The sequence below is a fragment of the Rhamphochromis longiceps genome, linkage group LG3 (genome assembly GCF_057381845.1).
Source record: "Rhamphochromis longiceps isolate RC_006_pf linkage group LG3, R_longiceps_female_GT1.1, whole genome shotgun sequence".
Taxonomy (NCBI): domain Eukaryota; kingdom Metazoa; phylum Chordata; class Actinopteri; order Cichliformes; family Cichlidae; genus Rhamphochromis; species Rhamphochromis longiceps.
In genome coordinates, this window is record NC_140559.1 from 25,328,921 (window position 1) to 25,352,646 (window position 23,726).

The following is a 23,726-nucleotide window of genomic DNA, read 5'->3' on the forward strand; positions in this document are numbered from 1 at the left end:
AGGAAAAGGACGTGGAGGTGAAGAAGTTGGAGGAAGAGGACGTGGAGGTGAAGAAGTTGGAGGAAGAGGACGTGGAGGAGCAAGAAGAGGACGGGGAGGGGAAAGAGGAAGGGTAAGAAGAGTAAGAAACAGAATAACTGATGACACCAGAGCTACAATAGTGGACCATGTCATCAACCATGGGATGACCCTGAGGGAAGCTGGCCAACGTGTTCAGCCTAAACTGAGCCGCTACACTGTGGCAAGCATCATTAGGACATTTCGAAATGAGAATCGGTAAGTACTTTGTAGCACTGCCATACTCTAATGGGAAACACAACAGTACCATACATGCAAAAATACAGAAATTGTTACTTTACAGAATTGCTAGACGTCCAGATGTTGGGGGCAGAGGCAGAATGTTCACTCCAGAGCAAGAGACCCATATAGTGAACATGGTGATTGCCAATAATGCAATAAGACTGCGTGAAATACAGCAGCGCATAATGGATGATGACACCATCTTTCAAAATATACACAGTGCAAGCATTTCTACACTAAGTCGTGTACTTGCGCGCCACAGAATAAGAATGAAGCAAATTTACAGAGTTCCTTTCGACAGAAACACAGAACGTGTAAAGCAACTGCGATATGACTATGTGCAGGTAAGCTAGTGTCATTGGTTCTGAATTTGGAAGTGCATACTGTAGTGTTGTGCATGGGCCTGATGTGTTGCATTTGTTTTGTCTTGTCCAGAGAGTGATGGAACTAGAAGCAGATGCGATGGGACATGAGCTACTTTTTGTAGATGAGGCCGGTTTTAACCTCAGTAAAACCAGGAGACGTGGCAGGAACATTATTGGACACCGTGCCATCATCAATGTCCCAGGACAACGTGGTGGTAACATAACCATGTGTGCAGCTATAAGCCAAAATGGTGTTGTTCACCATCATGCAACCATAGGCCCATACAACACTGCACACATTATTGCATTCCTGGACACCTTGCATGACATGCTCACTGTTCAGAGACCAGAGCAGGCCCGATATGTCATCATATGGGACAATGTTAGTTTCCATAGGGCTGCTTTGGTCCGCAACTGGTTTACAGACCATCCATCCTTCATGGCACTCAACCTCCCTCCATACTCTCCATTCTTGAATCCCATCGAGGAGTTCTTCTCTGCCTGGCGCTGGAAAGTATATGACCGTCATCCTCATCAACAGGTAGCCCTTTTACAGGCAATGGAGGAGGCATGTGGAGATATTGACCAGGCATCATGTCAGGCCTGGATACGGCATTCAAGGAGATATTTTCCCCGGTGCCTTGGACTGGAGGATATCGCATGCGATGTGGACGAAATTTTGTGGCCGGACCCAGAAAGACGACATGATGTAGGCTGATTGTCTTTTTTTTTTCCTTTTATTTGTGGAATTCCTATTTTGTGTTCTGACTTTGTCTTGGTTTTGATGAGTGTGAATAAACACCAATACTTGACGTTTGGTTCCTTGTATGTTTACATGACACTATGACAAAGGTGTGACCTCAAATTGACATCTGTACACAGAGAAAGCAAAAGCCAGATGTGTTTTGTATTCATACCATCAGTGTGCAGTTGGCGCATTGTGTGCTTAGTAGATGATGGCTTGTGTGTACTGTTTGATACGAAAACACCATTTTTATAAAGGTGTGAAGAGTTAATCTAGCTGTGTTCACTTTTGCAAGAGAACTAAAATGTTTTGATAATTGGGTGACAGGTTTTTTTTATTTGTGTGTAGAGTTTTGCAAAATTAGCCAATAGTTACAAAAAATGTGCTTAAGCAATCAGAAAAAACTGTAAATGGCTAAATTAGCTCCTCAACATGTCCTGAAGTTCTTCAGAGGCCTGGTAACGAACTAATCATGTGATTCCGGTGTGTTGACCCAAGGTGAGATCTAAAACCTGCAGGATACCGGCCCTCGTGGACTGAGACTGCCCACCCCTGCTCTAAACCCACCACCCCTCAGCTGACGGGTTCCTTAGTCTAGAACCCAAAAATTAGTTTCAAGTTCTGTCTTTATTGGTGAAATGTAGCTCCATCAAGCTGAAGTTAGGAACTTTCTTTAGCTCTTAAAGGACTTTATGATCATGCACCACTAGAAAATATTCCCACTGTCTAAAGGTTTGCCTTCGCCAGTGCAGTGCAGCTGTATTGGGTTGTGGTCAGCGGGTTTTCATTTGCCATCACACACCACTGCAAAATATTCTTGTCACTTATTTTCTCTCAAAATTTCCTGGATTGTTTTCACTCAGTGTCCATTTTAACTGGTAAACACTGTCATTTCTACTTTATTTGGCTTAAAGCTAAAGGAGAATATGATTCAATACATTTAAGGATCATCTGAATCATCAGTAAGGCACCAGCGTACAACATTGTTTCCAATGTATTTTATGTCTTCATGGCTTTTTTCTTCCAGTTATCCTGGCATAAGGTGATGTCACTTATATCTGCCTATCTGGCGTTTCTGTTTTTCCGGCTAATGAATGTTCTTTTGCAACTTGTGCTAAACCCTCAGAATTTCACCTGAGGTCTTGTTTATATGACAGGATTGGATAATTGTATGCCTTCCTCCTGGGTATTGTTCAAAATATGTTGTCTTTTCTTTACCATGACAAGGATCCTGCAAGCATCCATCACTTGTGCCTTTTGTTTATTTTTCGCTGAAGTCTTTTTCTGCTGATGAGCTCACAAATGTTTTCTTTGTCTCAGTGTACCAAACTCTTATTTTTTTTTTCTGTGCTAACTTTCCCACTTCCTTTGTGATGGATGTGTTTGCTTTGGAAATCTAAGGATGGCTGGTTTGATTGTCATTTATAGCTTCCCATACTGCATGTTGTGGGTTGACAGAAGCTTCCAAATTTAAATGCCACGAATGGAACTTTTGTTTAACTAATTGATAAATAGATTATGAAGAACTGACCCACGTCTGTACATTAAACACCTGATGAGTGAATTAAACAGATACATTTGAGCTCTTAAAAAACAAAATGAAATTCTGCAATTTCCCAATGATAAAACCAAATATTTTATTCAACACCCCCAAATAAACCTGAATGTAATACATGTAACTATAGTTTGAAGGTTTAGATAGACAACTATACACATTATCCACACCATAAAGAACTACTGACCTCATTTTGGGTTGCCATTTTGAATAAATAATGAATCCATCAACCAAGAAAACAAAACCAAATCCCCAAAGCAGGAACCTCATTAGAAATCTTTCCAAACAATTCTTAGCAGAATGACAAACGTGCCACCACTGGACTACTAATGATTCCTTAATTAAGAGCCACCACACGAGCAGGTTCATCAGCTCCCTTTTTCACCTTATCTTGATGCCTGCGGTCCCAGGCTTTAATCTATCCAGCGGGCAAAGCAATGTAGAAGCTGTCTGCTTTCTACAAAGAGCCTGAGAATCTCTCACATTGCTGAATATGTATTCAAGGCACGATTGTGGAAAATGGAATTGAGAGACCTGAACGAGGTGAAGAATTCACACAATCAGCGAGGCACTGTTGGTTTATGTTACTTTGACACACCCACAAACTCACACATAGAAATGTTAGATGCCTGAGTCCATCCCGAAAAAGTAAGAAGTAATCATAATTTTTTATTATGCATGTGTTGTTGGCTTCAGAATATAAAACTATTAAAATGTTCAGAGGTTATGAAGATGGACAAGTTTAAATACCCAGGGTCAAAAGAGTGTAGGCAAGAGTGAAAGGGAATGTTTCCATGGTGTTAGTGAGACCTGCTATGCCATATGGCAGACCTGGGCATATTGCGGCCCGGGGGCCACATCTGGCCCTTTGTGTATCCTTTTGAGGTCCGCGTGAGGTCAATAATAAATTACCACTAGATAGATTATGTAAATATATGTAGTGCGTGCAATACAACAGTACTGCTTTTATTGTCTGATGCATTGCTAGCAAAACTGCAAACCCAACAAGGACTTTTCACCAAACTTCACACCACCAGAGAAGCAGCTGTTCGGACAAGTTATAAGATAAGATAAGATAAGATAAGATAAGATAACCTTTATTAGTCCCACACGTGGGAAATTTGTTTTGTCACAGCAGGAAGTGGACAGTGCAAAAGTTATGAGGCAAAAATTAGAATACAATAAGAATAAATACAGTACACAACTGTACAGAATAGAATAAAATACTATATACAGTATACAGTATGTACAGTATGTAATATCTCACAAAATCGCCAGGAAAAATAAGGCCTTTTCTGATGGAGAGTTTATTGGACTCAGTTGCACTGATATGCCCAGAGAAAAAGGACGCGTTTGAGAACGTCTCACTCTCCCGACGTACTGTGACGAGGCGGGTTGAGGACATCGCTGAGAACTTGGAGCTTCAGCTGAAGAACAGAGCTGCAGACTTTGAATGTTTTTCTCTGGCTTTGGATGAGAGCTGCGATGTGCATGATACCGCCCAGCTTCTCATCTTCTTATGTGGAATAACTGCAGACTTTCAAGTCACGGAGGAGCGGGCTGCCATGCAGTCAGCTAAAATAAGAATGATAGAACAGGTAATTGTTTTCTTAATTTATACATGCTTGTGTATCTGCTTGAAATAAATAGAAGCAGTAGCGTTAACAACATTAACTTCTATAATTATTGCATAGAAACCTGGCTAAATTGGTTCGCCAGCTGATCTTTATCTTGCTGTATGCTTTTGATCATTTGGAGTGTCTTTTCAGTCATGTTAAAATCCAAAACCCATTAATGTGTCAGAACTTAGAGCTGTGCCATGTGAAATTTCTTTTAATGCATGTAAATGTAATATGTTAATATATTTATATATTCCATATATCTATTTGACTATTGAACCTTTTTCTGCCCCCGCAGCCGCTTCACTCAGCCCTCATGTCGTTTCTAATCTGAATGAACCCAATTTCCCCTCCACAACTGAAACCATCTCAATTTAACTTTCCTTCCGTTTCTGCTCTGCTGGCTCTTTATTCTATCTGCTCCTGCCTTCCCTGGTTGTGAAACTTGATAATCACTTCTCTCTAAATCCTTTCTTCATCATTTACACTCACGTCCATTTCAGCTTTCTTCTGACCATGGTCACTGCTCTTCATGTCGTTATCTTGGTGAGATCTTTTTACTCTTTCTGATTAATTTCCACACCCTATCTCTCCCTTTCCCTTCTTATTGTGATCTTTCTTTTTTTTTTAGCTGCTTACTCAGAAGCTCACAGTTCTTATCTATTATCCTCATCCTTAGCTTTCATTTCTTTTCGTCTGTATCCAACTTTTAAATCCGTCACATCCTCCTTCTCACGCTTATTACATTTTTTTGATCTCTCTCCAATGTGGTAATGTTCACGATATATCAGTGATTTCTTACAATGCAAAAAAAAAAGAAAAAGAAATAATGAACAGAAACATAAACAAAACGTTGTGGTTACTGAATATGGCTTGTGCAAGTTTGTGTAAATTTATGTAAATCCCCCAACTTCCCGATGGAGAGCATAGATGCCATATGGAAATTTTCTATTCATACTCATCCTTCTGCACTTAGAGGGCAGATTATTGGATTCAACAAAAAGAAAATCCCCACAAAAATCTGCTCAAGCATATCTCGAAACAGTTATTTTACAGCCTGTCTAATCCTTTTTGCCAGCCTGTGGGCTGCTTGGACAATTTTTTAATACATTTTTATTGCCATTAAGGGAATTAATCATAGTGTAACTTAAGAAAGAGACCCTGAACTGACACTCTCTGTTGCAGGTAAACTAATGTCTAAGTCAATTCTTTTGTGAAAATCTAGGATGTGAGTCATACTGTATGCTCACTGTCGAGCGTCTCTTCTGCTCTCAGCATCAACAGTAAGCAACAGAAGCTAATGCTAGCTTGAAAGAAAAGCAAATACTGACATGTCTCTCGTATTCACTATTTTTATTGTAAAAATCATTAGCAAGCAAGGAGAATAAGTTCATCCAGCCAGCTGCTACATCACTGTAAAATCTTTTATTTTTTTTTGCCTGTCCCGTTTGGCTCTTTTGCCATCAGAATTATTGTCTAAAGGCGAAGAAAGATGCCCAACGGATTTACTTTACCAAATTGACCATCCCAGCCTTGCCATAATGGTCTATTTGATTCACCTTTTATTGTTTATTTTATTTTCACTTGCTGAATACGGGAAACACATGACTGGGGAAAAGAAAGGGGAGAAAGAGGGAAAGAAAAACAGCGGGGATAAAGGGCAAAAAACAAAAAACCAACAAAATAAGCAGACAAAAAATACATATATCAATCACCTGGATCACCTGTTGAGAAAAAAAAAGAGAAAACAAGCAGAAGAAAAAAAAGAACAACATAATAAACAACATCACAATGATATATGGGAATATAACAGTAAATACTAAATATTAAACATTATTATGCAGCACATAAGATCGACAGCGCACAGTGTGCTTTGAGGTAGGAGCCAAAAAGGGTGTAGTTTGTGGGTGTGATCACCCGTGTGTACACCTGTGAGCATGAACGCGCTTGTTTTTAAAAGGTTCGTTCATGTAATGATCTGCTAGAGGGTGTGGGGGAGCCACAGCCCCGTCCTCCAGGGCATGAAGCAGGTATGGAGGAGATCAAAACTCCAGACATCCAGAGGCCCCCAGAACACAAGAGACCAAGGAAGACCAACAGGGGGGCAGCCGCGCCACTGTCCCAGAAAGAGCTGAGGAGAGTCCCAGATGAGGGCTCACTCAGCAGCCGTGGAGTATCACTGTAAAAAGTCTAATATTGTGTTTAATTAAAAATATTAGGTAGGCTGAACTCAATTTTTATCAATTTGTTATTAGAACTCAATTTAAGTACGTTACCAGTACTTTTTATGCAAAAACTCTAATCAACTCAATTTATTTGAGTTGTCTTAACTTAGAAAAACTAAGCTGGAAATGTTGCTTCTCAGTGCGGAAGGATGAAAGATGTGTTTTGAAAATGCCCCATCACTACCGTCCTCCTCCCTCGCACGGATCAGTCCTCATGTTCATGGTGCCAGCATTTTTTTCTAGAATATGTTGAGCAAACCTGGAGAAGCTTCAGCTCAAGAGGTTATTGTTGTCATTGCTGTGGATCTTTACCTGATACACTGACTTGGTGAGTACATGTTTACTCTTATTCAAACTGATTTTGTGGCTTCTCTTAGTTTAGCACCAGGTTTATAATCTTGTTAGCTAGTTAGTGTTAGCCTAGCGTTGCTGCTGCCGCTGGGTTCATGTTACTTAAAAATTAACACCACAGCCTTAAAAAACTTATATAAAAATATGTCTGAAATTTTCTGTTGAATGTTTGAAAATAAAGTGAGATAAGAGCCCAGACAAAATTCTTCGGGAGGTGCAGCCGTTAGGGGTGGGGTGTGGGGGGTATTTTCAATCCATAGCCATAACTAACTAACTATATATATCATGTTTGACCTGAGTAGACCGCAGGGGGGTTGAAAACAATACCCCAGGAGTTAGCTGTGCTCGCCGTCTCCAGCAAGCCTTGACCTCCCGGTCAGCTATCACGCTGGTGGAGCTCTCCGGAAACGTCGAAGCAGTTTCGCAAATATGTGATATTTTGGTAAATTAAGTAGATATTTAAGCATTACACAGCTACAGTCTCGCCTAAAAATATCTTAAAAGTTTATTTTGTGACCCAGAAAGGGTAATCTGGGGAAAAGGAGGATCGCATTTCTCGCCGCAGTTGTCGGAGCCTGTGTATCTGTACTTGTGTGTTCTTGTGGTCTTGTGATACGTCGGAGACCAAGTGCTGCTCCAATTCAAAATACACATGAAGCTAAGAACGCCAAAAATTACGGGATGTGTTTTTGCTCCTCCCGTTTTATCAAGCATGTATCGGTGGTGACTTGTGTGGACTTCGAGGGACTTGGTACAGCTAAATATCCCAGAATGCATTTCGTCCAAAACTCAAACGCGGCAATGGTGGAGGAGCGCAGTTAAAAAACCTTTAAATATTACTTTTTCTGGGTCACAAAATAAACTTTTAAGATATTTTCAGGCGAGAATGTAGCTATGTAAAGTTCAAATATCTGCTCGATTTGTCAAGACATCACATATTTGCAAAAATGCACCGACGTTTTCAGAGATGTCTTTTTTTTTTAACACTTTGTGGCAGCTTTTGAACATCTGTAGCATCTATTAATGTCAAATCTAGCCTTTCTTTAACAACATAAGCAAACTGTTTTTATATTTAACCAACTTTTCTGTTTAATTACATTTTAAATGATGATAATAACAATAGCATTTGTTTTGTTAAAAACAATAGCTTTCACAACAAAAAAGTTTTGTTGTGAAAGCTATAATCCAGATTAGTGGCCTGTTAAATGGTTAAAGTCTAGGTTGGCTTTATAATTGAGAATAAATTAATATAGCTTGTCCTTCTATAGAATTAAGTTAAATTCCACAGTTGAATCATAAGAAACATGTTACATATAAACCCTGCCATATGTTAAATCTGGTCATTTTGCTTATTAGAAACTTTATATATTGGAAGTTAACTTTTAACAAGGATGTAATGATTACATTTAAATTAGGTGGTATTATTTTAAACACACATCTCTTTAGGCCTAAACTGACAGTGCCAATACCACACATTCAGACACAGTAGTAGATGGTGTTTTTAATACTATATGTGTTAGTCTAATTTGGTTGTATGGGGTCTACATTGCCTCTCCGTAAATCATGGTGGAGGGGTTTGTGTGTCCCAGGGATCCCAGGGGCTATGTTGTCTGGGGGCTTTTGCCCCCTGGTAGGGTCTCGCATGGCAAATTGGTCCTGGGTGAGGAACCAGAGAAAGAGCGATTCAGAAGACCGTTATGAGAAAAACAGAGGGAACAGTTTCTCCTGCCTGGGATAGGGTTACCGGGGCCCTGCCCTGGGGCCAGGCCCAGGGAGGGTGCCCGAGGGCAAGCACCTGGTGGCCGGGCACAGCCCGAAAAGGGGACATGGGCCCATCCTCCCGCAGGCCCACCACCCGCAGGAGGTGCCATAGGGGTCGGGTGCAGGAGCGGAGGCCTTGGCGGACTGATCCCCGGCTGCCAAGATTGGCAATTGGGACATGGAATGTCACCTGACTGGTGGGGAAGGAGCCTGAGTTAGTGAGTGAGGTTGAGAGGTACCGGATCTTCAACACACACCTCCGGCAGAGCTTCAACAGCATTCCGAGGGAGACTGGGGACATTGAGTCTGAATGGACCATGTTCAGCGTCTGCATTGCCGAAGCTGCTGCATTGAGCTGCGGCCGCAAGGTGGTTGGTGCCTGCCGTGGTGGTAATCCCTGAGCCAAATCAAGGTTCAAGGTTCTTTATTTGTCACATGCATAGTTATACAAGTATAACACACAGTGAAATGTAGCCTGACACGCTCCTCGACATGTGCAAAAATTGGGGGGGGGGGGGGGGGGGTGTAGAGGAAGAACATTTTATATATATATATATATATATATATATATATATATATATATATAGATATAGATATAGATATATATATATATAGTATATACACTGGGTGAATGTGCAGTAGTAGCAGCAAGCAGGTGAATTCTGTACATTAATATGAATAGACATCTGACTATTTTACAGGATAGACAATATAAACATATTTAAAATTAAAGGAATTTGAAATGTACATTGTGCCTTGGTTTAGAGTGTCTGGAAGAGAGTCCTGCCTCAGTCAATTATAGATGATGTGAGAGGGCGGGTGTGTGTGTTTAGGGCACGGATGGCTTGGGGATAGAAGCTCCTCTTGAGTCTCTCTGTCCTTGCCCGGAAGATGCGGAACCTTCTACCAGATTGCAGAAGTTGGAACAGTTTGTTGCCAGGATGGGACGGGTCCTTCAGTATCTGCGCTGCTCTAGTCCGGCATCTCCTGGTGTAGGTGTCCTGAAGCGGGGGGAGAGCAATCCTGCAGCAGCGTTCTGCTGTACGGATCACTCTCTGGAGAGCTTTTTGGTCCTTCACACAGCTGTTCCCAAACCACGATGTCATGTTCTGTGTGAGGATGCTCTCCACAGCGCCTGTATAGAAAATCCTGAGGATCTTTGGAGAGACCCTGAACTTCCTCAGTTGTCGTAGGTGATACAGGCGCTGCCTAGCCTTTTTGGTCTGGACCTGAATGTGGGCAGCCCATGTCAGGTCTGAGGAGATGTGGACACCAAGATACTTGAAGGACTGCACCCTCTCCACTGGAGCTCCATTGATGATAATAGGCTTGTAGTCTCTGTGCTGACCCCTTCTGAAGTCCACCACCAGCTCCTTGGTCTTGCTGACGTTCAGCTGGAGGTTGTTGTCCTGGCACCACGATGCCAGATTCTTCACTTCATCCATGTAGGCCGCCTCATCGTTGTTGGAGATGGCACCCAACACCACTGTGTCGTCAGCAAACTTCACAATGGTGTTGGAGCCATGGGTGGCCACACAGTCTGAAGTGTAGAGGGAGTAGAGCAGTGGCGAGAGGACACATCCCTGAGGTGCTCCTATGTTGATGGTGATGCTGTTGGAGAAGCACCTGCCCACCCTCACCACCTGAGTTCTGCCAGTGAGGAAGTCCAACACCCATGCACACAGACAGCTGTTAAGTCCCAGATCCCTCAGCTTTGTGAACAGTCTGCAGGGCACTATTGTGTTAAACGCTGAACTGTAATCAACAAACAGCATTCGCACATAGTTACCCTGTTTCTTGTCCACGTGGCTGAGAGTGGTGTGTAGGACGTGGGCGATGGCATCCTCTGTGGATCTGTTGGATCTGTAGGCAAACTGCAGCGGATCTGTGGTGTCTGGGATGGAGGAGGAGATGATGTTCTTCAGCAGCCTCTCAAACACCTTCATTACTACCGAGGTCAGTGCAACTGGCCGGTAATCGTTCAGGGATGAGGGTTTGCTGTTCTTGGGCACAGGGATGATGGTGGATCTTTTGAAGCATGTGGGGACCACAGACTTCGCCAGGGACTCGTTGAAGATGTAAGTGAACACACCTGCTAGCTGGTCAGCACAGTAGCGCAGCAGACGGCCGGTGATGCCGTCTGGCCCCGCCGCTTTCCTTGTGTTCACTCTCCTCAGTGCCGAGCGGCACTGAGGTGGACACCAGAGGTGAAGGGAGCCACCAGGCTGAAGAAGGAGTCCTATCGGGCTTGGTTAGCCTGTCGGACTCCGGAGGCAGCCGACAGGCCAAGCGGAATGCGGCTCGGGCAGTGGCTGAAGCAAAAACTCGGGTGTGGGAGGAGTTCGGAGAGGCCATGGAAAAAGACTTTCGGACTGCCTCGAAGAGATTCTGGCAAACCGTCAGGCGTCTCAGGAGGGGAAAGCGGTGCTCTACCTGCACTGTGTATAGTACTGGCGGAGCGCTGCTGACTTCGACTGAGAAAATTGTCAGGCGGTGGAAGGAATACTTCGAGGACCTCCTTAATCCCACTGACATGTCTTCCGAGGAGGAAGCAGAGTCTGGGGATGAGGGGAATGACCCGCCAATTTCTGGAGGCGAGGTCACTGAGGCAGTTAAACAACTCCTTGGTGGCAGAGCCCCTGGTGTTGATGAGGTCCGCCCCGAGTTCCTGAAGGCTCTGGACATTTTAGGGCTGTCCTGGTTGACATGCCTCTACAATGTTGCATGGAGATCAGGGGCAGTACCCCTGGACTGGTGATCCCCATCATTAAGAAGGGGGACCGGAGGGTGTGTTCCAACTACAGGGGGATTACACTCCTCAGCCTCCCTGGGAAAGTCTATGCCAGGGTGCTGGAAAGGAGAGTTCATCTGCTAGTCGAACCTCAGATACAGGAGGAACAATGCAGTTTTCGTCCTGGTCGCAGAACACTGGACCAGCTCTTTATCCTCTCAAGGATACTTGAGGGTAGGGCTGGGCCATATCATACCGTTCACAGTAATACTGGTATAATGTTGGGCAACGATAAGAAAATGAAATATCGCGATAGAATATGGATAAAATGCACAGTGCCTTTGTTTTCATACGCACATCGCGGAAAACGGAGAATGAGAAGGGCGAAAGCGGATTGTTAAATGAAACGGATGAACCAGAATTGGTTTGTAAAAATGCTGCAACTTCAGTGGTGTGGAACTGGTTTAGCCTTCGTCCGTCAGATACACAACAAAGCACTATTTTTGGTAGAGCATGCTAGCAGGCCATCGTTATTACCGTGTTTTTTGGAAAATACGGCACACTTAAAATCAGTCCTTTGATTTTTCTGAAAATCGACAGTGCCCCTTGTAATCCCGTGTGCCTTATGTATGAATTCTGGTTGTGTTTACTGACCTCGAAACGATTTTATGTCGTACACGGTGCTCTGTCAAATGTTTTAGTACGACTTTGCTAAGCTACGAACCCGCACCGCTTGATGGATTGTCGGAGCATTACGGCTATCGTAGGCAGGAGCCTCGCGGAGTGATACGTACTGTGCTTCAACATAATATTACCGTATTGTGTGTATAAGCTCTTTTTAAGTTTTGTGGGTATTATACATGGTTATGCTGAGGATATGTCGGCCAATTTCCACTGGAAATACCTTTTGGTTAAACTGTTAGCAAGGAATTTGCATTTGCACTATTACATTTTTATATAACTTTAATGGACATAAAACAGCTGCTTGTTTAAGTGAAAATACATTGATGGGTTGTGTTTTTTTGCACTAATAAAGTTGTAAAGTATTTTTTCAAGTGTCAATTATATCATCAGTTATATCGTTATTGCAAATTTTCAAATGTATATCGTGATAAATATTTTTGGTCATATCGCCCTGCTCTACTTGAGGGTGAATGGGAGTTTGCCCAAGCAGTCTACATGTGTTTTGTGGACTTGGAGAAGGCATTCGACCGTGTCCCTCGGGGTGTCCTGTGGGAGGTGTTGCGGGAGTATGGGGTGGCTGGCCCATTGCTACGGGCCATTCGATCCCTATACAACCGTTGCAAGAGCTTGGTTCGCATTGCCGGCAATAAGTTGGACTCCCAGTGGGTGATGGGCTCCGCCAGGGCTGCCCTTTGTCACCGATTCTATTGCTAATTTTTATGGACACGATTTCTAGGTGCAGCCAAGTGGCGGAGGGCTTTCACTTCGGTGGCCTCAGAATCTCATCTCTGATGTTTGCGGATGATGTGGTTCTGTTGGCTTCATCGGGTGAGGGCCTCCAGCTCACACTGGAACGGTTCGCAGCCGAGTGTGAAGCAGCGGGAATGAGGATCAGCACCTCCAAATCTGAGGCCATGGTTCTCAGCCGGAAAAGGGTGGAGTGCCCACTCCGGGTCGGGGATGAGTTCCTGCCTCAAGTGGAGGAGTTCAAGTATCTTGGGCTCTTGTTCGCGAGTGATGGGAGAAGGGAGCCGGAGATCGACAGACGGATTGGGGCTGCAGCTGCAGTAATGCGGACGCTGCACCGGTCCGTCGTGGTGAAGACTGAGCTGAGTGTAAAAGCGAAGCTCTCAATTTACCGGTCGATCTACGTCCCTACCCTCACCTATGGCCACGAGCTGTGGGTAGTGACCGAAAGAACGAGATCGCGGATACAAGCGGCGGAAATGAGCTTCCTCCGAAGGGTGGCTGGCCTCTCCTTTAGAGATAAGGTGAGAAGTTCAGTCATACGGGAGGGGCTCAGAGTAGAGCTGCTGCTGCTCCACATCGAAAGGAGCCAACTGAGGTGGTTCGGGCATCTGACAAGGATGCCTTCTGGGCGCCTCCTGGGTGAGGTGTTCCGGGCATGTACCACCGGGAGGAGGCCCCGGGGGAGACCCAGGACACGCTGGAGAGATTATATCTCTTGGCTGGCCTGGGAACGCCTTGGTGTTCCCCCGGATAAGCTGGAGGAGGTGGCTGGGGAGAGGGAGGTCTGGGCTTCTCTGCTTAGGCTGCTGCTCCCGCGACCCGGCCCCGGATAAAGCGGAAGAAGATGGATGGATGGATGGATACATTGACCTTCTGTCTTGTAAGTTATAATGATTGCACAGCCATTAAAAAGGGCTATGCAAACATGGCCAATAACTTTCATTCTAATGATGTGCAAAATGATTTGGGCACAAAACTAATTTTGCTATTAGAAAATTTGCAGACTTCACTATATACAGTGTAGACCCTTTAAACTAAGTTTGGGGGATGTGATCATTCAAGAAATGCAGACCAAACTGTTGCTGTTTGTTTACTTACACAGCATGCCTTGTAGAATTAACTTGAGTCACCAGCAACAGCATAGTGCAGTCATATCTCAAGTCTAATAACAGAAGACAGAAAAAGATGAGTAAAGAAACAACTTCCCCAAACCAAAGCACAAATAAAACAATAAGTAAAACAGGCTGATCTAAAGTATGATTAAAGTTCAGCCTGATTAATATAAATGTCACTGACAATTTTCCAATATATCAATGCTAATATATTGGAAAACCAAAATACTTACCACAAAATACACCACTCAGTTAACAACCTCCAACTGAACACCACGAAAACTAAAGAACTTATCTTGGACTTCAGGAAGGGCAGAGCAGACCCGGCCCCACTTTACATTCACGGGAGCTGTGTGGAGAGGGTACACTCCATGAGGTTTCTGGGCGTGTGTCATGGCTCGGCTGTGTGGCAGGCAGGAGGAGGACCCAAAATGCAAAACTCACACACACGGGGATGAACTCAAAAAGCAGCTTTATTGCTGACAAAAGATAATGGGAGATACAAAACTAAACTGGGAAAAACTAACGTAAAGCTCACCAGGAAACACGGGGGAATCACACACAGCATGAGGGAGAACGCGACGCCGAACAGAGGGAGACTCAGACAGAAATACACAGAGGGTAAACGAGGAAAGTGGGCACACACGGGGAACACAGGTGACACTGATAATCATAACGAGACAGGGCGGGGTGAACTGAACATGACATGTACAGGCACAGAGGTTCAGACAGGAGGAGAGAGAGCACGGGGAGAACTTAGACATAATGGGCAGGGGAAACATGGAATAAGACACAAGGAGAGACGAGGGCTCACAGATACACAGAGGGGCACACAGGGGGTAAAGGCCATGAAGGGAAAACACTTAGGGAACAACACAACAGGGCAACTCAGAAAACATGGCCTAAATAAGGAACGAAATACAAAAATACAAGGAACTAAGAATACTGGGCCCACATGGCCCAGGACCATGACAGCGTGCAGATATCTGATGACCTCTCCTGGACTGCAAATACTACAGCGGTGGTTAAAAAGGCCCAGCAGCGTCTCCACTTTCTGAGAGTGCTCAGGAGGAACAACCTGGAGGAGAGTCTGCTGGTGACATTTTACAGAGCCACCATAGAGAGCATCCTAACGTACGGCATAACAACATGGTATGCAGGGTGCTCAGCTGCAGACAGGAAAGTACTGCAGAGGGTCATCAACACAGCCCAGAAGATCACTGGCTGCTCTCTGCCCAGCCTGGAGGTCACTGCAAACTCTCGGTACCTCAGCAGAGCTGGCAATATCATCAAGGACCACTCTCACCCCAGCAATCAACTGTTTGAACTATTACCGTCAGGCCGACGGTACAGGTCACATAAAACCAGGACAAACAGATTCAGGGATAGCTTCTTTCCCAGAGCTATCACCGTAGTAAATAAGCACGAAAACAATTGAACCTATTCCATACCGTCACTGTCATTATATTATGCTGCTATTCATACTGTCATTATATTAATGCTGCTATCCTGTATATATTGTACATACTATTGTTTGAGTACTTACGATTGTTTTGTTTTTTTTGTACTTTTTATATTTTACATTTATATTTATTATTGAAACTTGCACCAAGGGAGTGGCACTCCAATTTCGTTGTACTCTGTACAATGACAATAAAGGCTATTCTATTCTATTCTATTCACTGAGTTGATGTCTTTCTGTCCAACAGCAGTAGTGCTAGTCCCGAGCATCAAAGACAGTAAGAAGCAAAGAGGGAAAAAACGGAAAATTCTTTAGAAGCTGATTTGATCCTTAAAATGATGCTTTCATGACATTATTCTATGTTGGGTGGGACTGACAAGTGGGACATTGAATGTCACCTCTCCGGTGGGGAGGGGGCCTGAGACTGTCTAAATTGGAGTCTGTTCTATACCAAATGCAGAAAAAAATGTTTTAAGAAAGTAATTAAGTTTGTGTTCCAAAAAATATGATTGTTTGCTTGCAGGACACCAGGAGAGATGAGTCCTCCGTCACAGATGGTGTGGTCAGTGAAGATGGTCACCTGCAGGTTCAAGCTCATTGCATCTCTAACCCACATCCACTGCCACTGTACTTAAGGGACGTTAAAGACTTTCTTCTGCACTTACATTTGGATCACCTCGATCCATGACAGTCATTCAGGCAGTAATGCCTGGACTGGAAACAAGCCATCCTTAAAACATTACAACATTCCAGCTCCTGTGTTGGAATGAAAAACAAATGTGTTGTTTAAATCAAAGACTGCACTTGTGACAGAACAATAAATATTTTATTTTGATTATATAAGTAATGTAAGTGCAAAACAAACTTGTGGTAGGCCTAAGCTTATTTTCAGAATAATTACATCTGAGACTTTGTTTTATTATAAGATTATAACAGTGATGGCAATATAATTGTTTGTTGTTCAGCAGAACAGTGTCCAGTATGTTGGCTGTTATACTTTGTTGTGTTTGAAAATAAAAGTTGGGCTGATTTTAACATCATTACAAAAAGTGTTGTTAATTATTTTTAATCATATTCAGGTTACCACAAATTGTTTTTTCATTTAGTTGAACTTAAAATGTTTGTCAGTAGGTAAACAATTAGTATTGTACAGCCAGAAATATCAAGTTATTCTTAATACTGCAGACTTGCAATGAATAAGTTGTCCTAACAGTCATCTTAAGTACCGTAGTTTTCGGGTCATAAGCCGCTACTTTCCCCCCCCACACTGTGAACACTGCGGCTTATACTGACGTGCGGCTAATGCATATTTTTTTTCATGCGACCAATCAAAATGATAAGTAGTGTATATATACAGTATATATTTTTATCGGTTGTTAAGAGACGTTGTAATGTTGTTTGTGCACTGTTTCGTAAAAAAACCATAAGCAACGTAATTTCTGTGTTACCGATACGTACGTATACTTAAAGGTAGCCGTGTTACAGGCGCTGTTCGAGGAAAAAAAGTATTTGCAGTATGTATTTTTGTATGTTACCATGTTTATGTTACCTTACAGATTAAATTAAACGTTAAAAATCCTCACGTGTAGTATTTCTGTGTGAATATCTCATATTACAGGTGAAACGCATACGGCTTAAAATCCGGTGCGGCCTGTATAAGTACAAAATTGATTTTCTTTCTACAATTAGAGCATGCGGCTTTTAATCAGGTGCGCTCTGTAGTCCGGGATTTACGGTAAGCTTTTGCGAGTTTGCATAGTTTTTTTGAGTTCTGGAAACTTAATAGGCTTTTACTCTGTACTAGAGATGGCACGATACCACGAAACTACTACGAAAACTGAACTTGGGTTTTAAAGTTCTGATTTCTGTTCTGGAAAACTCTATGCACTCACATTTAGATAAATTTGACCTCATTTGTACACCTCAATAAAAGTGAAAAATAAAATATTTTACAGAAAATAATTATCTTAATATAGGGCATCAGAGAAGCGCAGTGGTGATAGCTGTTAGTTAGAACTAGAGATGGCACGATACGACTTTTTTATGTCCGATACCAATACCATAAATTTGGATATCGGCCGATACCGATATGAATCCGATACAGTGTGTTTTAATCAATAAAACTGTTTTTTTTTGACATCTTGCTACATTTTGTATAAGTTCAAACTCAAGTTTTTTTTTTTAAAAACCCACTAAAGCTATTCTGTTATACCTGTATGCAAAAAATACACTGCACCCAAAATATTCCATAGTTCAGCAATACTGATCAATCTAATAAACTTAAACCTACTCCATCCTCCCTATTCTGGTATTTTAAAGAGTAAACAACCTAACTAATAGGGTTGCAAACTCCCAGCAAAAAAAAAAAAAAAAAAAGGGAACCACTGACCACCGCGTGATGCTTAATAGACGTAATCAACTTTAATTTGATGCAGTGTGAAAAAAAAATGCACAGAGATCAATTATCTTTCAAGAATAACTAAATAGATTCAACATCTTTCTTAAACAGAACTGCAGACTGCACAGATGGTACCTTCCCAAAGGAAAAAGTACCAGTTTACTATATTAGACAGAAAAAATCCAAAAAATTAGACAAGCAATTGGTACATCAACAGCAGATCCAGGATATGTACTGTGTCCACCAAAAAACTGTTTAAACACCATGAAAGTGGTCGCCCCATGATCGGAAGGTCGGCGGTTCGAATCCACTTAACGGCTACCCTGAGGTACCCCTGAGCAAGGTACCGTCCCTACACACTGCTCCCCGGGCGCCTGCTTAGTGGGCTGCCCACTGCTTCACTGAGTGAATGGGTCAAATGCAGAGAAAAACAAGTAATTTCCCCATGGGGATCAATAAAGTATCCATTATTATTATTATTATTATTATTATTATTAAACAGTTTCACCCGATTAACAGCAAAGACCTGGAGGACATCTTAGGTCAACTGAACTCCTCCTCCTGCTGTTTAGATGTCCTGCCAACAAGTTTTTTCAAAAAGGTCTCAAAGACTTTAGAGTCAGACCTGTTACAGATCGTCAACTTTTCTTTATTATCAGGTGTGTTTCCAGAATCACTAAAAACTGCTGTAATAAAACCTATACTGAAAAAGGACAATCTTGAAAAGACACAAATGAACAACTACAGGCCGATCTCAAATCTCCCATTTTTAAGTAAGATCATTGAAAAAGCAGTTTCTCAACAGCTCAGTTACTTCTTAAAAAAGAATAACTGCTATGATGCCTTCCAGTCAGGTTTTAGACAGAACCACAGCACTGAAACCGCTCTGACCAAAGTGTTTAATGACATATGTCTGAATACAGACAGTGGAAAAATGTCAGTCTTAGTTTTACTGGATCTCAGTGCAGCATTTGATACAGTTGACCACAACATATTACTCAAACGACTGGAGAACTGGACAGGTCTTTCAGGAACTGTACTAAACTGGTTCAAAACATACTTAGAAAACAGGAAATATTTTGTATCAATAGGTAACTTCACATCTGAGCAGACAAGTGTCACATGTGGAGTTCCCCAAGGTTCCATCTTGGGACCCCTTCTGTTTAACATCTACATGCTCCCACTGGCACAGATTATAAAGAACAACAAAATAAACTACCACAGCTATGCAGATGACACACAAATATATATCACAATGTCACCAGGAGACCGAGGCCCTGTACAGGCCCTTGGTAAATGCATTGAGGAAATTAATGACTGGTTGTGCCACAATTTTCTCCAGCTAAACAAAAAACAAAACTGAGGTAATAGTCTTTGGCGCCAAAGAAAAACGATTACAGGTCACCAGAGAACTTCAATCTATACACCTAAAAACCACAAACCAGGCGAGAAATTTGGGTGTAGTGATGGATGCAGACCTAAACTTAGAAAAACACATTAAGACAATAACCAAGTCAGCTTACTATCACCTCAAGAATATTTCAAGGATAAAAGATCTGATGTCTCAACAGGACCTGGAAAAACTAGTCCATGCATTCATCTTTAGTAGGCTTGATTACTGTAACAGCATCTTTACAGGTCTACCTAAAAAATCAGTCAGACAACTACAGCTCATTCAGAACTCTGCTGCTCGAGTCCTCACTAAGACCAAAAAAGTGGACCACATCAGTCCAGCTCTGAGGTCTTTACACTGGCTGCCTGTCCGTCAGAGGATAGACTTTAAAGTTCTGATGCTGGTCTATAAAGCTCTGAATGGTTTAGGACCAAAATACATCAGTGACCTCCTGACCCAGTATGAACCTTCCAGATCCCTCAGGTCATCTGGATCCGGTCTTTTATCAGTTCCCAGAGTCAGAACCAGACACGGAGAAGCTGCATTCAGCTTTTATGCTCCTTATATCTGGAACAAACTCCCAGAAAGCCTCAGATCAACTGAAACACTCAGTTTATTTAAATCCAGGTTGAAGACTCACCTGTTCTCAGCTGCATTTGAATAAAGCACCAAATCCACACTTTTAAGCTTAAATTTCAAAACTTACATTAACTACTGATTTTATCTGTTTTGATTTTATATACTGTTTTGTTTGTTTGTTAATTAGTTAGTTTGTTTGTTTGCTTGTTTTAATCAATTTTAAATCAGGCTTTTTATTTGTTTTTGTTTCTAATGTCTCTGTAAAGCACTTTGAATCACCTTGTTGTTGAATTGTGCTATACAAATAAACTTGCCTTGCCTTAATAGTTACTCTATACAGTAATGGACTTCTATACATTTTACATCAGATTAAAACTTTGGGTGTGAGATTCAGATAATTAATTATTAACTCATTCACTGCCAGCCATTGGCAGTGAATGAGTTAAACCCATTGACTCATACACTGCAATTGACGGCTATAGACGTCAATGGCAGTGAATGAGTTAAAAGCTAGATATTTTAAATGAGAATAAGAAAGAAAAGTATGTCTTTGTGCCCCCTTTCCCCTGTTCATGCTCTATCTGCCCCCCTGGCTAAAATTTGCTAGATCCGCCCCTGCACAGTTACCAGCCGTCAGCTGCGTAGAAAAAGATCCTGGTGTAGAAAGTAATATTAAAAAAGTTCTAACAACAGATTATCAAGCTTAAACGTGCTGCTGTTGTTCAGGCGCTGGTTTCTTCTTTCTGGCGCAAAGTGGGTCAAAAACAAACAAGAGAGACAGACTTGCGACAGAAAAGCCGATCAGCTGATCATTAATCAGTTTCACAATTGAAGTAGCAGCAGGAGAGGGAGGGAGAGAGAAGAGGCAGTCGCTCCATATATCGGTTGTTAAGCTTAACACTGGAATGCTTTACAAACATTCAGAGATGAACTTACACACTTGCTTTACTTCTCTCTGGGATAACTTTCTCAGAGATGAAATGCCGGTTTGGTAGCGAGGCTCCAAATACTCAACCAGACCGCTGACAGGTCCAGCACGCCACAGCCGTTCTATCACATGATGCATACTGCTCCGATGTGCTACGGTTATGAGCCGAGTTATGCGAGGTGCGTTTTTGATATTTAATTGATCGATTACATTTTTTATTTCTCTCCGATATCCGATCCAGTAATTTAGGTCAGTATCGGACCGATAACGATACGTAATATCGGATCGGTCCATCTCTACTCTGTACTCAAAGTGAATAAGTTGCCTTAACTTAGTCATCTCAAGTAAACTTTACTCATTTTTTTGAGGCAACGAGTTTGCATAGTTTTTTTGAGTTCTGGGAACTAACGAGGTTGTACAGTGTACTCAAAATGAGCAAGTTGCCCTAGCTTAATCATCTTAAGTAAAATTTTATTCAATTTTTTGAAATTGGACAGTTTTACATCAGATGTAGCTACCGCAAGGTCAGAGTAAGTTTTCTGAAATTCTTGTGAATGGGAACTTGAGAGCAAGACAACATTGAATTTTGAAACTGATGCCACAGGTCTGTCTACTAGTGGGTTGATGGGTAGCACTGGCAGTTGCCAGTGTTTTTTACTTTTCACTTTAGGTTTAGCAACAGTTCATGGTTTGGATTAAAGACATACCTTAAACCTTCATTCCTTCCATTGGCCAAATCCCATAACTTAGATGTTATAGAAGTCTATCCAAAAACACCTTGATTTCTTGCTCTCAGCCTTATTAACTGCAAAATTACATTTATTTTTTAAATGATAATCCTTTAATAGAGGAAAGGCCTGATAAAATCTTAAAAAATACCACAAAGTGTCATCTGAGGGGGGGGAATCCCTCTAAGCATTTGTACAAAAGGCAATTTAGTGGCATGGGACCATACACCATTTTAGTGATTGTGTTTAGACATAATAAGGACAGCTTCCAGGTGTATCAGCTGCTCTCCTATGGTATGTCCTGTGTGGCTGTTGTAACTGTTTACACTTCAGCACCATTAAGATTCACTGAATATTCACATCAGTGAAATTGTTTGTGTGCATGAGTGGCCATGACGCTTAGCCGTATTAAAGGATGGGATTATGTGCCTGTGGATAATTGTTGCATCATTGATGGGGTTTACAGAGATGAGCGAGAGCAGCTGTCACGCCTTGTCTATTTTTTTTTTCATCCATTCATCATTTATCTTCACCCTCCATCCTTTCCTTTTTCTCATTTTGTTTTTGTGTACCCAACTATGTACCACAGCTCATCTTTTACACATGTCACTTCCAACCAAATTCACTTTGTCCAATGAAAGTCATCACAGGTCACCTGGCAAACACATCAGGTGTCACCGTGGAGGGCCAGTGGAGAATTAGCTGTGTTTGAATGAACACTAGTGCTGCAAACAAAGGGGAAGCTGAAGTGACCTGTTGTGTCTGCAGACTTGATTACCTCAATTAGTTTCCAGGAAGCAAACAAAATCAACACAGTAATTAACATTTGCATCCGCTTACTGGAGTTCACAGACTACAGCTCACAGAAGTAATGAGTCTTGAGAATAGTTGTTAGGGGGTTTCTTTAAAAAACACAATTTCAAAAAACAAATTTGCAAGTAATTCGATTATACTCGTGCCAGAGTTCTGGTGTCTCTTAGTGAGAGTAATGACCACAATCTGAGGAACCAAGAATTGGCCAGATTTAACCGTTCACAAGTACAAGTCTCTTAAGTACACATTACACTGTTGTATGAGCATTTGACTTTTGGGAATTGACTGTTTATATTTTACAGTGTTGTAAAACACAATTATTATTTATTTCAGTTGCATCGCATTGTGTGTTGCTTGTTAGGGCTGTGCGCTATGACCAGTATCTCATATCCCCGATATAAGATATCTATCGTCCCGATAACGATATAAATCACAAAAATGTAACATTTTCTGTAAATTCTGTGAATCTCGGGCAGCTCGACCTGCGTGAAGTGTTTCCAGCTGCGCGTCATGTAGCTGGAGTCGAGTGTTTTAACATTGTATGAAACGATACATTTTTAGACATAAATTGTAACGGCCGCCGTTTTCTTTGTAAGTATTTATTACACGGTGTACTGTGGGGAAAAGCCTGTTCTAACGTTTGTGTCTAAGGTTTATTTTTTAGCACCTGGCAGCTTTGTTGCTTCTCATCTGTAAACACTCTGCATTCTCTTACACATGATTCAGTTTATTTTGAAAAGTCTCAACAGGATCTTGAGCTTTATTGTGAAAGGTTTATGTGGAAAATAAACAAGCAGACACGCGATGGTTTTACCGTCATTGTTGCTAACCACAACGCATAAAAAATAGGCGCTTGTCCATCCGTAGTGTGGTTATATTAAATATAAGCGAAAGAGAGAACTTTAAGAAATTAATATAGCCACTACAGTGACCATCAAAACGATGAAAAAATATTGCCGTAAACTGTTTATTTTGTGACACCACGAAACAAATGATAGCATAAAATGAAACAATAGATGTTTTTATATCGTCATCCGATATATATCGTTATATTGAACAGCCCTATTGCTTGTTGTTCTTTTGTACATTGTAGGATTTCTGCGAACCACTTGTGGAGAGTTGCCCAAGACCCAGATCCTTTTATGGGGTGGATGGTGATAAATAAAATATAAATGTTTGCCAAACTGTGATTCAAGGTGCTGCTGGCAAGATTTTCCATTGGGTACT

At 41.9% G+C, this 23,726-nt stretch overlaps 1 protein-coding gene across 1 annotated transcript; it reads left to right on the forward strand.

Annotated features, from left to right (window-relative positions):
• The first annotated feature begins 569 nt into the window (after positions 1-569).
• On the forward strand, positions 570-1,383 carry LOC146673644 (uncharacterized). The gene is made up of 2 exons (XM_085400985.1): positions 570-644; positions 736-1,383. Exons 1-2 carry the CDS (start codon positions 570-572, stop codon positions 1,381-1,383), a joined length of 723 nt encoding a protein of 240 aa, XP_085257111.1.
• The last annotated feature ends 22,343 nt before the right edge of the window (positions 1,384-23,726 follow it).

What these genes read in the sequence shown, in the direction of transcription:
- LOC146673644 (XM_085400985.1), top strand. Translation starts at nt 570, where the DNA reads ATGAAGCAAATTTACAGAGTTCCTTTCGACAGAAACACAGAACGTGTA. An exon ending in TGCGATATGACTATGTGCAG is followed by an intron (nt 645 to 735) that starts GTAAGCTAGTGT and finishes TGTCTTGTCCAG; the next exon opens with AGAGTGATGGAACTAGAAGC.